The sequence below is a fragment of the Mustela putorius genome, unplaced genomic scaffold (assembly GCF_011764305.1).
Source record: "Mustela putorius furo isolate JIRA1106 unplaced genomic scaffold, ASM1176430v1.1 tig00000174_pilon_pilon_pilon, whole genome shotgun sequence".
NCBI lineage: Eukaryota > Metazoa > Chordata > Mammalia > Carnivora > Mustelidae > Mustela > Mustela putorius.
Genome location: NW_025421304.1, coordinates 29,770,800 through 29,787,053, shown reverse-complemented (window position 1 = coordinate 29,787,053; position 16,254 = coordinate 29,770,800). Strand labels below are relative to the sequence as shown.

At 48.0% G+C, this 16,254-nt stretch overlaps 1 protein-coding gene across 1 annotated transcript in view; it reads right to left on the bottom strand.

The window, feature by feature from the left end:
- Positions 1 to 16,254, bottom strand: part of ZFHX3 (zinc finger homeobox 3) — a 187,550-nt gene that overhangs the window by 93,847 nt on the left and 77,449 nt on the right. The window contains 1 exon segment of the mRNA XM_045076247.1: positions 6,116 to 6,347. Coding sequence (XP_044932182.1) covers positions 6,116 to 6,347 — 232 coding nt within the window.

Sequence of the window (16,254 nt, the reverse complement as noted above, 5' to 3'; positions counted from 1 at the left end):
TGGAGCTGACCTTTGTAGATTGTTAGAGGACTAATTAAGGCAAATCAGGAACTCTGTTCCAACAGAAAAACAAGACAGTGTACACCCTAAGAACTACTCCTGTCCTCTCCATGTAGATGCAAAATGCGAGAGAATCAGACAGTAATCAAACTATGGACGCTTTCCAGTGACAAATATCAAACCATCTCCATGAACAAAAGACAACCATGACTCACTCCTTGCTGTACTGTTAGCAACTGCACGGGTGTCTCTATCTACAAGCACCAGGGAAATGTGAGTCCTGCCATGTGCCTGATGCTCTATCAGACTCCATGTAAGCAGATTCCACCCCACCCAGGAAGCAGCCTCAGACCTCAATTATAAACTTTTGGCTATTTTAAAGCTTTAAAAGCTTTAAGAAAAATACTTTTCAAAAACAGAATCGAAGTAATCAAACCAACAGAACCCAATCACGTTATTCCATAAACTCCATTTTTCCCTTTAACGACAGCATACTCTCTTTCGTGGGGATCTGTAGTGATCTCTCTTCATCTGTGCGTTGTTTCCCAAAAGCACACTGAAGTTTACAATCCTATTGTCCATATAGTCTTTATCAGGGAATGTATTTAAGACAGATAAAGTCACATTTCCTGCACTCCTCCATGAGTGCTTTAAATTTCACTCACTCCAATGTGTTTGATGTGCTTTTACATGCAATGTCTTTAGTTAGAAATATGCTGTCCCTATGCCTTCCCCAAGTCCCATGAATAAGATGTAGTAAAAGGAAGAAACAAAGAACGCTGCTATTTGGTTTACAAAAACAATGCCTCAGAATTTTGGACGTGGCTACAGCAAATGTCAGTGCTATGCGAAAAATTACACTGAAATTGCATATAATCCAGCTACTTATAAAAAAAAAAAGATAAGATGTACTTCATATTTTGTATGAAGGGCAGCCTTATGCCAATTCTGAAAAATAAAAACAGAACAAAATGAGAAAGCTGAAGAGAGAACATTTTCTTATTCTCTCAAGCTGCAGGAGTTCAGCAAAACTCCCTGAAAGTTGGTTTGAAAAAATAACCCATCAAGCAAACCCAGTGAGTGTTTCAGTACGGGTCGTCACTGAATCCACATCATTACTCAGCGGGCCCCTACCTCCCGACCCGAGGAATTCACTACCTCGAGCGCCAAAGATGTGTCAGTAAAGGGGGATGCCAGCTTCCACTCCAAACAAAATATGCTCTTAGACTCCAAACAGTTGTTACCTCTGTAAACTGAGTCATCATCTGATTGCCTCGGATGCCTGGGCTGGCGTATGGACCAGGGAATCCACACAAAGAGATGAGAGACGTCAGGAGTGTCTCCCAACTCACACAAAGTCTTCAATGCAGTCGGGACACGATCAAGAACCGTTCGATTTTATCTGTGCGAAGAAGTTTGGATATCTAGGACTATATGAAAGAAAAAGTAGTGAAGGCAAGGGTAAGATAGGGAAAAAAAAAAAAAAAGAGGAGGAAGAGAAGGCAGGCAGACAGGAGGACTACAAAGGGCCTCTTGTCTCCTCCAAGCTCAGCGCATTGATAGAGTGAAATTAACTACAGTTTCGCCCGGGAGCCAGAAATGCCTTTTTAATAAGCAAAGAGGGAAGCTGATCCTACACATGACCCACCTACGAGAGCTTTCCATCTTTCAGGAGCTTCTGGTCAACTAAGGCGAAGTAAACAGCCAGTGCCAGCAACTGAGAGACATAACCCAGTGTGTCAGCATATAGCAATGGGCTTTCTCTACCTCTACCTGGTTGTAAGCATGAAAAGACCAAATCCCTACAAAGTCCAGAGATCATTTGGTCTTGCAGAACATACACTCAAGTCAATAACCAAACCAGGCCAGGGGAGACTGGGAGGTGGGGGGTGACCTCACCTGTTTAAGTTACTCCCCTTTCTGTGTATTTCCAAGTCATTTCTTAAAAGGGAAGGCCCACTGTGTGTGTGTGTGTGTCTGTCTGTCTGTCTGTCTGCTTGTCTAGTATGGGGGTAAGGGCAACAAGCGTAACCACAAAACTGTCACACTAGGTTAGAGATGATATGATACAGGACATGGCTTGCCCACTGACCTAAGGGTAAAGCCTGACCCCAGGCAGGACCACATGGGGGACAGTAGCCTAATTACTAGTGCACCTCCGAACAACAGAGACTTGGCCCTTTGGTGCAGGGCAGGACCTAGATGGTTTACGTCTGGCCAGGAGGCCTCTCTGGAGGGGGGGGGGGTTACATGATGGATGACAGAGCTGAATCCTGACCAGGACGACAAAGTGGTGGCAGTGGAGACCTTCAGTGTTTCCTTCTTTGTATTTCCAAATTCACCTGGGTTGGCAGACTACGTGGTGAGCTGGACTGACCAGAAAACATACTGACTTAAGGGAACAGGTAAAATTTGAAAGGCTACGTTTGTCCACCACAACAGTGAAGAAACTCTTCGAGAGTTCTCTCCACCAGCTGCAAAAAGGGAAGTCTGGGTACCTGCAGAAGGGGATAGGAGACTGAGCTCAGAGAAGAAAAGAAAGGGATTTCTCCTCTAAAACTTTCTGGTGCGTGGACAGCAGAGGAAAGGAGGGAAGACAGACCACTGGACCACCGTCCTTTAAGGAGATGTTGACAGGAGGCCAGTACAGAAAACCCAGGACAGCACAGCAGTTACAGGGAGCTCACAGTCAGAACAAGCAGAGTTCCCAAAAGGTGCTCACAGACTCCCTGAGGCTTCCTCACGCTACATGAATGATGTTTCTGGCTGAAGATTAATGTCCTGTGAGAGAAGAGAAAATCAGGAATATAGGATCAAGTCTCTGTTGATAAATTCGAAGCTGATGACCTTCGGGGTCTTCGTTCTGAGAGGTCTACAATGTCCCTTTTTTTCCCCTTTCTTTTAAAAAGATTTTAATTATTCATTTGAGAGAGACAGAGAGCACATGCAGGGGGAGATGCAGAGGGAGAGGGAGAAGTAGGCTCTCCGCTGAGCCAGGAGCCCAACGCGGGCTCGATCCCAGAACCCTGAGATCATGACCCGAGTCAAAGGCAGATGCTTAACCATCTGAGCCACCCAGGTGCCCCCACAATGTCCCTTTTCTTAAAAAACATTCTTTCAAGAAGTTAAAAGCCAATCCCTGGGGGGAGGGAGGATATATTTAAGATGAGTTGTCATAAAGGGGTTTCTGAAAGGGCACCCAGTTCCTTTTAATGTCAGTGTGAATATTACCTAATAATTTGTCCTTTTGTCAGGAGCGAGGAGTAGGGACGGAGCCGCGCGGGAGTGGGAGGAGGGTGCAGGGCGGGGAGGGAGGAGGGCGGAGAGCAAAAACATGACTTCAGGCCAAAGACAATACAAAAGGATTTTGAAATACAGAAAGGAAGTCTATCATCGAGACTAAAGTTGCTCATACACTTCAGGGGGAAAAATAACTCCTAATACGCATTAAATGAGAGAAACCCAGAAGGCAATGGTGTAAGAAAGCAATTCCAGAGCGGACTGCATAAATAGAAGTATTACATTATAAAACAGGGAACTGTTTGTTCCAGTCCATAGACCCCGGGTGAAATGGCAGCTGTACACTATTTAGTTTGGGGCACCTCATTAATAAAAAGGGAATTCTGAGTAGAGTGAAAGAAAGAATTGAAAGGCGAAAGGAACCAGCTTTTAATGGAAGATTAAAACAATGACGTGTGCAGAGCTGGCCCCCCCCCCCGGACCCAAAAACAGAAAGAAAAAGGAAAAAAAAATTAAACAACAAGAACAACAAAAACAAACCCTGAAATAAATAGGTCTACACTCATGGATGGAGGAAGGAGAATCCTGTAAAGTGACTTCACAGCAAAATAATGGGAATGATAGGATCACAGAGAGGCCAGAATGTGGAGGACAGGGACCCCCACAGCCAGATGGCAGGAGGGGACAGATGGGTCTTGTGGGCGCTGGCCTCGTCCCTCGCTCCCGAGTGCACACACCAGGCCGAGTAGGAGCCCCGGAGATTACGGTGTGTGAACTTTAACCAGAAGAGGCATTTGAGAAACATACAGGAAAGGACAGTTTTGCAGTGACCCAGAGGTGACCAAAATTATCCTGGTACCCAAGAAATCATCCTGGTTCCCAAAGAAGTGATTCACCCAGCCTGCCAGGAGGACTGGCCTTTCCACAGTGATAATGAAACCGCAGCTACTCCGGCAGAGAGGACACATTCTCCCACTTCAGGATATCTGGTCATTTCATTTATGTGGGGAAAAAAGAGCAAAGGAACAGCTGGGGGATAGGGGCAGGGCACGGGGCACTCTGAGGGGTCTGCGAGGGCTCAGGAGGGACACCTCCAGGAGAGAACGAAGCTCAGAGAGCAACTGATCTGGCGGGGCTTTCGGAGATTAGGAAATGTCTACTCTGGCAGAGGGCCATGAATTAATCATAGGTACCTAGAAAACCAGGGAAAATAAAAAGTTGTACAAGAAGGTAAATGAAATTATAAAACTCTACATGGCTCAGCTGTGATTAATATTTATAGAGTCAGAATAACGAAAACACTGAATATTAATATAACCCCAAATTATTATTTAATCATCATGGAAGATGGAGGGAGGGAAGACTGGGTATGCAGGGGGCTGGGGAGGGTGGTGTAGGGGGTAGAGAGATGGGGTGTGTGTGTGTGTGTGTGTGTGAGAGAGAGAGAGAGAGAGAGAGTGTGTGTGTAGTTTGGGGTTTCTGCGTGTCAGTCTGTGGGTGTGTGTGAGGAGGACTGTGTGGTTTGTAGAATGGTATACTAGTGAAATCGTCATCTTTCGGAGTAGGAAGCCAACAGAGAATATCTGAAATATAAAAAACATCAAGAAACAGTAGTAGAAGCACATTGAGAAATATGGAAATAATAAGAGTAACCAAAGAAACAACTGAAAGTTGAAAGATACTGCTCTGGGCAATGGGATGGGGGAGAGGGATGGTCATGCCATTTTTTCATTAGGTTTCCATAACTTGTTGCCCTTAAAAACTACAAAAATGTGAAATTTGGTAAAAGTAAGATTAAGAACCCCACTGGGCCACTACAGCTCAGTGGCGAAGAGTGCTGCGGGGGACGGGCAGATCAAGGACGGCCCTGAGTCTCCAGTGTGGCCAGCTGGTGTGACGGCATGCCACCAAGACAGGGGACAGTTGTGAGCTCAGAGTCTACGACGTGGCACCAGCAAGAAATCCAGGGAGCCGTTTGATGTGCATGTGGGAATGCCAGGAGAGCAAAGCTTTCAAAGGCCGGGAGCCAAGGGCCGGGGCCTAATGCCCAGCAGATGTCAGCATGGGAGTGAGGGGGAGGGTAGAATGCGGGACCATGAGCCAGGGACAGGCATGGAAGGATGCTCATGAAAAGCAGGAGGACACAAGAGAAACACATGCTGGGAGCCCAGGATGAGACTGTGCAATACTTCCAGAAACTTCCTGAGACCACAGGAGGAAAAGGCAGCCTGGCAGATGGCTACTGGATTGGGTAAATCCAAGGTCAACAGTGACCTCTCAAGGGTAGGTTGATGACGCGAGAGACCGGCTACGGTAAGCTGAGGCATGGACTGGACCGAGGTGTCTGAGACAGGAGCACAGGACAGGAATGGGGGCAGAAAGCAGCAAGGTCCCCCGGAAGGTCCCAACCCTTTGAGGAGAAGCAGGCGGCGTGGGGCCCCGACTCGCAGAACCACCCTCAGACCCAGTGAAAACGTTTACAGCAAGCGCTGCTTGGATCCTCTCTGAAGTTCATTCTTCCACACCGCACTTGAGGCCACAAAACGCCCACTCTTACCACGGAGCAAGACATCATTATGCCTTTGCTTTATGCCCCTCTGAAGCAACAAACTGAATGTGGAGTCTAGAACCGGAGGAATCTGGGGACAGGAGACAAAACATCTCCAGGTGTCCGGCTCCCTGAGCAGTGGCCCGTGACACCTGAAGAAAAGTGATGCTGAGTTCCTTTAGCTTAACACCAACAACAAAAAAGACAAGAATGCTCGCCACGTTCCCTGCAGAACACAAGGGTCCCCCGTGAGGTCGGTGACAAGACACGCGAGCCGGCAGCAGCCAGCCCCCTGGAGAGGTCCTCCCGGCCCGCGAGACCACTCACCTGGCTCGGTGGAAGGGCACCTGCGGATGGTGAAGATCTGCCCCAGGTCCTCGTCCTCCTCCGGGAGACCCTTCTGCAGCCGCTGCAGCTTCCGCAGGCTCTCGCTGCGCTGGTGCTTCATGGAGCGCACGTGCTGGATGAGGTTGAGCTTGGCCTTGGTGGAATAGTTGCACAGGACGCAGTGGTAGTAGCAGCTCTCGCCCTCCACTCCGCTCTCGTGCTGCTGCAGGTGCTGTGAGGGCAGAGGACAGGGACACGCTGTGGATAAGCTACTCGGAGCCCGCCACCGCCACGTGCGCACTCCGGACCGGCCGCAGCCCCGTGCTGAGGCCCCTCGGAGGGGTGGTTCTGTCTCCTCCGATGGACCTTCCTCCAGCAGCTCTTCGAGGACCAGCAGCCGGCGGACTCTCATTCCCATCTCCCCTGAACATCCCCTCCCCTGTGACTTTTCACAGCGCTGCCGCTGTCGGATCAGACCCTCCCCATGTCAGCCGGGTCTTCCTGGCACGATAATCAAAGGATCCCCCTCTCACACTCCAGAGCGTCCTGCTTTATTTAGATCGGGGTTGGCAAACAACGGCCCACAGGCCAAATCCAACCTGCTGCCTTTCTGTAAATAAAGTTCCAACAGAACACAGCCCCAGCCATGGAGCTGCGTTGTCTTGATGGCTGCTTTCAAAGCACCAGAGTCTGGGGTCACTGCAACAGAGGAAACATGGCCCACAAAGCTCCAACGGTTACTATCAGGCCCTTCCCCGAAAAAGTTAGCCACACCCTGCTTTAGGGGGACACCAAAGGGTCACCCTCCCTGTACCGAATCCGAGGTCACTAACACAAAGCCAAAGCTGCTGTCTGGCTTTTTCACAGGAATGACAGGTCAAGTTTTTATATTTAGAACCACAGTCTATTAAGAGAACCTAAAATTAGATTTTCCTTTGGATTAAAAAAATGACAAAAAAATAAACTTCTCCAGACTGGTTCCCTGTCAACATCTGAAGGTCATTTGGCTTAGTGCATCAGATGGTCAAAATTACACTCTTCGTTGTGTTTGTGTAGACACAGTACTGATTCCAGAACCAGGAGGCCCCACCACTGGCAGAGAATAGGGCAGACACGGGATTAAAGTGAGGGGGAGCAAGAACAGGAGAGGTCACGGAAACAGCGGACCCCAGACTTCCATGTGTAGGAGAAGACTCAGAGATTATCCAAGGACAAAATTCACAAACGTCTTGTGCCTCTCTGAGAATATGATGAAAGCTATGGGCCCGTTTCACTAACTGCTGGGGAAGTGACGTGCTCCTGGTACAGAAAGGCTATCCCTTCCTTACAAATGACCCACTTTAGGAGAAGAGGGTATTTTTCTATTGGCTGCATATAAAGCAGGGGAAACAATTCCAAAAAAACTTGAGTCAATGATCCAAAGTAACCCAGCTTGTTAGTGGGAGAGAGAGAGAGAACAGAACCAGGGTCTCCTATCCCCCAGGATCCTTGTGAAGGAAGGAACTCACATCATGTATCTTCTGTGTTTATGGTATTACCCTCTTTCTCTGTACCCACATCCCCGGACCCTGGAGCCGGGCCCCAGGAGCTACACAGAAGACACAGCAGGTGCCTTGGAAATAATTTGTGTTCTTCTTTCTGACCTGCACTTGTCCCATTCAGGGCCCATGCTTTGAAAACTATTTTTCACCCTGCTTGGAAAGCCTTCTTGTCCAGACTATAATTTGAGACCCAGAGAAGGCAGAGCAGTTAGAATGCCGTGCACTCCACCCAATATCAAAAATACCGAGTGGCCCTACCAGCACTTCCTATCAAATGACCCAGCTCTGAGGCTCAGGTGCTCACAGGTACACATTTTGTTCACTGGAAAATTATGAAAATCCTAGAAGCACGTTTGAGCCTTACTGGAAGAGGAAAAATGAATCCATCAATGGAGTGTTGCAGAAAAATCACTGTGGGGGAGCCAGAGGGGGAGGCCCAGGTTCTCAATCATGTAGACTGGCTAAACCAGTCCATAATAACCCATGCTTTGAGGCCAAGGTATAGGTAAAAATGTGAAGGGCTTCACAGGCACCAACATGAGAACAATCCCTTCTTTTACCCAAAATGGGTGATGTGACACACTCAGAAGCAGAACTTTGCAACAATGTGATACCCCAACCAGAAACAGCCCTCCTACAGCATCCTCAAAACTGGAAGGGAACTGAAGCACCAGAGAGCTCAGTGTTAACCGGTAAGGCAACTACAATAACTGGTGATAAAAAGCTACCTTTCCTGAAATAAATTTGAGTTGATTTTTTAAAAAATGGTTTATCCTCAGTTTGCCTGGTCTGAGACAAGGGTCCTTGCAGAGGATTTCAAGAGGAGAGAATACACCAAAGCCCTATTTTCTGAAGGCTCCAACCCTGCGGAGGAGGAGGGTGTAGTGGGCTAGATTTGAAGGAGAAGGATGAGCTTGCCCCATGTTCATTCTCCCTGACTTCTCCACAAGGTTCTCCCCTAAAAAGCCAAGAAGTCGACTAAGATATTCCTGGGAGCAAGGGTTTGGCTTGGGATTAAGAAGCAGGAAACTCTACAAGAGCCCGTACAAGGAAATGTATACCATTGTGTTGGGTCACTGAGACCAAAAGAATTACATTTATTAGAGTTTCAACAACAACTGATGAAATAAAAGATAAGAGAGAAAACAGCCATGGAATCCAAAGCAATAAGTATTATCAAGGGATTTTGGCAATACTATCAACTATGAAATCAGAACAGGAATCACTAAAGCCTTACCCCCAAATTCCCATTACCTTCCTGTGAGACAGGATTTCCTTGCAATAAGGCACTGAATCTTAAACATAAAATTTTAATAGGGATATGAAGATTCCTTTCCAAATGTCTGGAATTTCCAATCTCTGAGCCAGAAGAGAGGATAACATGGCCAAGAAGAGTTGGATGGGAGATGAAATGTCAAATGTCTTTTGTCCTCAAATCCATGGGCTCTTGGGTAAGAGAACTATATAAATCCTGAATTGACATGAACATCATACTGGGGACTCCTGATTTAAAAATAGGATGAAAACGTTCCAAAACCACCCTACACTTGAATTCATGGTTGTCAGTGTCAATCTCTCGAGCCATGAAGAGTTCTTCTGTCCGCCATCTGAGAGCCACTCTGGAAGGGAAGTGGACACATGCCACAAACGGTATAGGGAAAGGAGGTGGACAGAGCCAAGGCCTCCCCCCAGATCAGATCCTGGTCTAGGGAATATTTAGTGTCTTCTCTTAGAGGTTTGCACCAAAGCTCAATTCAAAATTCCCAGCTGGCTTTTGAACTCCAGGCTCATTCTCTAATACACTTAAAAAAAAAAAAAAAGAAAGAAAAGAAAGAAAGAGAAAAAAATCCAGAATAAACTATTTCTGGGTTGTCAGGAAACACCTGCTCATAAAGATTACACCCCAACCCAAACTTAGGCTCACAACCTGAGTCTACCCACATGTCAAAGATCCTGATCTTAACCAAATTTTATAAGTTCTCACTCAGTCCTTCTCAAGCTGTCCAACCTGGAGTAAACAGGGACCCAACGCTAGCAGTTAGGGTCCTGCCCTCTGTGACCTTCTCCACACCATCTGGTCATTTCCCGGGTCTTGAGCGGGTCAATGCCCCAACCTGCTGGACAGATACCCTCTCCCTCCCAAGTGGCACTGGCTCTATCCCTAGGATTTCACCCCTGGAACCTGCCTCATCAGAAGCAGCAGGAGGGGTGGGGCTGGAGAGACCAGTGAGGGCTCCACCAGGACAGGTCAGCCTAGGACATGCTTTCCCTGCAGAGGAGAGGAGAGGTTTTCATTTGGAGAAGGAGAGAGTATAATTTGTTCCTGACCCAGCTAATTAGAATACCCTCAATTGGGATCCCCATGTATTTAATTAAATTCACTGTAATATATGAAGAATCCACCAAGGCACAAGTCCCAGGGGAACACTCAATAAAGGAGCTGCCTCCTTTCAGAGTTCTTGCTCTGCTCGCCAGGCAGGAAATTTTTCTTCCACACAAATCCTCAACTCTCCAACCCTCTCTCTGTCTAGCATGGAGCCCCCCTCATCCTTGGGCAGGGGGACCCAGTTACTTTACTTTTTTCACTTCTCTTTACTCTGCATTCAAGATTCTTAGCTGCTTACCTCGATCAGGCTGGGTGTACAGTTTAAAAACAGAAGGAAAGCAACAACTTCAACTGTGCCCTAGTATGCTGTCAGGCGTGCATGGCTCACACGGACCCCAAGAAAACTGGCTGCTATGCCCACTGGGCAAGGTTTGGTTCTGATCCCTTTCTAAGTGTCTGCAACACGTCACATGCTGTTCTAACACACACACACACAGAACACGCCCTACCCCAGGGCCTTAACCTGCAGATGATTAAGACTGTGACACTGGTGGCTTGGACGACATGCCATGGGGATATGAGGAGGCCATCCCTTTGGCTTCAAAATCCTTGTTCAGACTATGCCAGCTAGACCCGTGAAAATCACTGGCTTGCTCCAGAAAAACTGCCATCTATCCACAAACTAATAATGACGAAGAAGCATGACCAACTAATAAATCAAGAAAGAAAAATCGACTTAGCTAAAGAATAGTGGCAATTGAGGTCTACCCCAACACACTGGGGCCAGTGACCTATGACCCTTGAACCTGCCCAAGGGTTCCCTTGATTTTCCTCAATGTCACAGGCTGGTTTAAAAACTACTTGCAAAACACTGGGGGATATGAAGGCAAACGTGTGGTCCTTTCCAGGGAAAGAAGACTTCCACACTTGGCAATACGATTTACTTTCTGAAGGTGCAAAGTACACTGACCTCTAAGAAGGAAATACGTATCCAGTTTGACTCATTCATAGAAGGAGAAGAGCCCAACCATCTCCAACTTCTCCAAATTACCACCGGGCAGCAGGTCACAGACTGTCCTCATCGTGAGCAATTCGGAACTTGACTTACACACACTGGTACCCAGTACTTTATACCGAAAACAAGGGAGTGTGGGCTCACTTGTGCTGCTCAGGGGCCTTGTCCCAAATCTCTTTCTGATCTTGCTGGAGTATTTTTTTTTTTTAAGATTTTATTTATTTATTTGACAGACAGAGATCACAAGTAGGCAGAGAAGCAGGCAGAGAGAGAGGAGGAAGCAGGCTCCCTGGTGAGGAGAGAGCCCAGTGTGGGGCTCGATCCCAGGACCCTGGAATCATGACCTGAGCCGAAGGCAGAGGTTTTAACCCACGGAGTCACCCAGGCGCCCCTTGCTAAAGTATTTTTAAAATGCTCATTCCATCTCAGTTTCGCTGGAAGGTGACACTGCAGTACTCGGACATGGAAACATCTAATGCCGCCCATCTTCACTTCTGGGTCTAGCATGCTGGGGGTGGGGGTGGGGGGGGAGAAGATCTCAGAAAGGGAAAGCCCTCACTGTTTTAAGAAGCACCTCTGATAATGAGCCTGGCACATAAATCCAAGCGCAAAAAGCAAATTAATAATTAAAAAACAAAGGAGAGCAGAGAAGCCAGCCCACGTTACTTTGTGGGATTCGACCCCATTAATATGTTGCGCTCGTTCTCCCTGGCCAACAACTGGAAGTCAAAGGGAGGAAAAGAGGGCTCTTGTTAGAAAATAATTCATCGTGAAAATCAAAAAAATGTGTTCCTGTTACTTGTTTCCCAGGAAAACTAACCAACTTCTGTCAGAGAACATTGATTTCTGTAAATCTGGCGGGGCCTCGCTCCTTCCTCCTCCCCAGTGATAGAAACTTCTAACATCTGGTTCTTCATGCATGGAATGCAAAATATTGATTAGGTTTTGTCAAAGCCTTCCCTTTAAAGTAGAAATGGACAAAGTACATTCACACACACACACACATACACACTCACAAATGAAAACACACCGGACGCATAATGAAGCTTCCTCAGGGGAGGAACACCTGTTACTACAAACACACCCTCACCCACCCTCACACACTTTCCCACGCGCGCAACGCAGCTCCCTGGGCAAGGGAAGCTCTGTGATGCGTGGGGCGAAGCGGCTCTCAGGCACCCTACAGAGCAAAGGGGCTGCCCTAGGGGTACCAGCTGCCTCCTGTTGAGCAGAGAATCCCCACAGCAGGCATGCAGAATGAGCCCCAAGGCACCTGCTGATGGGCACGTGAAGTGCACCCAGGCAAGGAAGGGCAGGTGGAAGGGGTCCCCCGATCCATAAAACGGAGGTCCCGGATGGAGCCGGCCACTGTTAAATCGGGCCTCTGGAGGGGAAACTACGAACCGCAGCCTGCCAGGGGCTCCAGCTTCTGCCCTCTGGGCAAGGACTCTGACAATCACTAGCACCTTCCATGAGAAGTAACAAGAAGATGACGGTCCCGAGTTAGTTAACAAATTCCCCACATGGTAAGATGAACTAAGGAAGGTCTAAGTGGGTGCTGTGCCCGTTCACAACATTCACTGCTGAGAAGACACCCACCGCGACTTGTGACCTTCTCCCTGTAACCCACCCCATAAGGTGGGTAGCCTTTGGCTCCTGTCCTTGGAGAAACCCACAACTCAGAGAGGTCATGTGACTCCCCTCAAGGTCTCACAGAGCATGGAAGAAACAGGACTGGAAGGTAGGGCTTGATGCCAAGTCCACAGCTGTCTCGCTACACGGTGCTGACCGCAGGGGCATTCTGGAACATGAGATTCCCCATGCCTAGGTATTCACCTTGAATGCTTAAAAAAATAAATCGCTGCAGGTGCGAAGTGACTGGGAATGGAGGCAGTTAATTTTTTAATCACTGGTTGTGTTACAGTTTCAAACTTAACGTCACATTCTTAGGAAAGCTTCCAGAAGGTCAACCTAAATATATATGTATTTTCTGTTTAATGTTGGCTTTTCACCCACTCATGCCCTCATCCTTGGCACATGCTAATTTAGTCCTATTTCACTGTCGGAGCCCTGCAGACACCATAAGATACAAGCCCCAACCATGATTTATAAGAGAAAGTGAAAGGAAGTAAAAATGTTCCCTTAGATCAATCCATTTAACGTTACTCTGACCTATTTTCTGGTTTCTAGGCCAGACTCCTTTTGCCCTGGACGAGCCATGAGTGTTCATTCTCTGTATCTGAGCTCCAAGGCTGAAGGCGAGACTTCCCATCCCTGTGTCTTCCCCGCTTCCTGAATGACATCTCCCAATTCAGAAGTCTCAGTGCCAGCATTTCCTTGAGAGACACACAGCACATTCTCAAAGGAAACTGAAGACGAGAAACCCCAATATGGTCTCTTGTGGGATGATGCTGATGCCTTCACATACTAGATTTCATTCCCCTCTGTTAGGGAAACTCCAGAAAGGAGAGGAAACTTATCAGGTTTGTAGGGGTTCTCCCAAAGGAAGGGGCCCATCAGAGCATGAGGTCATAAACCAAATGAGGGCTAGTTTCCCCGAGGGTCGAATGAGCATCTATACACAGAGCTCGGAAGCTGAAAGAGGTATGTGGTGGCTGAAATCACAATGTGGGTCCCACGAAGCTAACATCAAACTGACCATCCTCCAGAATCTACCAAAAGCTCCTAGGATCTGAAAATCACCCCTTTACTAGGATAATACACCGGTTACAGTAACCTTCCCCATTCATTAGGCTGTTCTTCTTTGCTAGCACTACTTCCCAGCTTTCAAAGATGTCAACTCCCAAACAGAAATAAAGGCTGCCATCTGCACGCTACTCTAGCGTGTCGTCCTTCAACTCTGTGCCAAAACGTGGCTAATAGATTTAAGGTGCACTTTGGACTGAGGCAGCCTGGGGGGAAAACCTTAACTCTGTGCTACCTTGGTCAAGTTATATACACTGTGGGGTCGCAGTTTACTCCCATGCAATACTGGGACAGTAAAAGAACTTCTGCAGAGCACTTCAGGGGGGATTCAATGGGATAACTCACAGGAAGTGCTTAATTCAGCGCCTGATGCATGGTTTACAAAAAGGCTATTATTATCATTACCTTTCAAATGAGTTAAGGTTTGCGATTAGTAATAGAAATGAAGGTCTACTGAATTTACCTATTTGACATTTCTCTCCTTAAAACCAACCCTGCCTGCCGCACACTCCGTGGGACCACGCCCCCCTCCCACAACCTCAAAAAGGAATCCCTAGCGGACAGTAAAGAAAACTGTGATATACAGAAATTACAACATGGAGTGAACACACACAGGACCAACTTCTTCCTTGTAAGAGGTGCTTCATTATCTTAAGTCACTTGCCCAAAGTCACGATGCTGCTGCAGGCACAGCCAGGACCCACAGCTCAAGCCCACGTCCTTGCCCCAGAACGCTATCTGTTGCCTGGGCCTCTTTGCCCATCAGGGTGCCGGCAGAATGAAAATCCAGAACCATGTTCTTTATCATGTCTGCCAACATCCCCGGGGAAGGCCAGCTGATGGAAGGAGAGCCCAGCTGGAATGGCTGACAGACACCTCCCTGCTGCCCTCAATCTGCTCTGAAGGATTTGTTTCTTTTGATGTCCAATCCCAGGACAGTCAACACAGCAGAGACGACATGTGTCCAGGGGGTGGTCAAAACAGGTGCATTACTTCATCTGTAAAATGGAGATGTTTGTACTTCCCCGTCATTCTCAGGGATGATTTTCAAAACCACGTGAGAAAACAAACGTGCAAATCCTTCGGAGGACGTGAAGGACTTCCCAAGTATTCAGCCCAGACATTACTGTTCTACCCCGGGCCTCCGTTCTGCGTCCTCACTCCTGGTCGGCAGGTATGACGCTGCAGGCCTGGTTGTTAATGATGTGGACGGTGTTCTACCTCAGCGGTTCTCTAACTGGAGCGCACACCAGAAGCACCTGAGGGTGCATTATGCCAGGATGGGGGTGGCATAAACCCGGGGGGTTTCTGATTCACCTGGTCTTGGGGGGAGACCAAGAATTTGCATTTCTAACAATCTCCAGGGAGACGCTAAGGCTGCTCGTCGGGGACCACACTCCGAGAGCCTCTGTTCTGGACAGCAACGGCCACAGAACAGGGACCCTGTAAGAAGAAAAATTTTCAGAGTCTCAACTCTGAAGAGTACTTCAGATTCTAGCAAACCGCAAGCGAGCGAGATCATGCGATTCTGACACAAGAAGTCGCCTCTTTAATGAAAAAGTCACACGGAAGCAGCTGCCCGCTACTGGCCTGCTCCAGATACTTCATAAAAGTAGGAATTGGCCCTATTCATCTCTCGCGCACCTTCTGCACCTGCACTCTGAAATTTCCTGGGGCTGCGGCTGAAAGCGCGACTCTTGATGGCGAAGCATGAGGCATCACTTTTTCCTCGTGAGCTCTGCGTCCTGCTGGGCGCACCTGTCCAGATGTCGTGCTGGAACGGAGCCCACGGAAGAATTGCAACCAAGTATGAGAGAAATAAAAAGGTCTTTAAAATTCCTCCCATGCTCTTGAACTTTCTAGCTGTTGCTGCTGAGAGCATGAATCTGGCGTGCAAACCAGGAGGCTTGTCTTGAGCTCCCATGATTTGCTGACAAGTAGCCTCATCACCTTCATCACGAGAGAAGACAACAGGCAGCCCACGTGAGGTGGACCAGGGGGTTGCGGGGGACGGTGAGCACACACCGGGCTGACTTTCGTGGAAGAGGTGCTTCACTTTTTACTTCATTTTTCCTTTAGAAGAGAAAATGGGAAGGTGACAAGGCAAGGGACACAAATTTCCTCTAAACAAATGCCTCTGACGTCGATCATCGTGGCTGCGAAGGCATTTGACGCTTTCTCCTTAAGTTCCATGGATTTTGCTGAAGGCTAAAGAAGACGGTGACCCTGGCACGAGGGGGACAAGGGACCAAGAAAGGGAAAAGAGAAAAATGGTTCTGTGGGGAAGTCGAGCTGAGTCTGAGCCGAGAGGCCGGGAGCTGACTGGCTGCAGAGGGGACAGCCACGTGGCCAGACGGGATAGAGTTTTGCGAACGATGACACGGCTAGTTTCTCTGCCCTGCTTTTGGGTTCCCCCCATAAATAACCTAGACAAACACCCGGTGCACGGGGTTTTGCTCGCCTTCCCCCCCTTTTTAGGTCTCATTAAAAGCCGATATTGTTCGGCCTCAAGATGGAGAGCTCGGCATGGATTTTACTGAACGTTAAATCA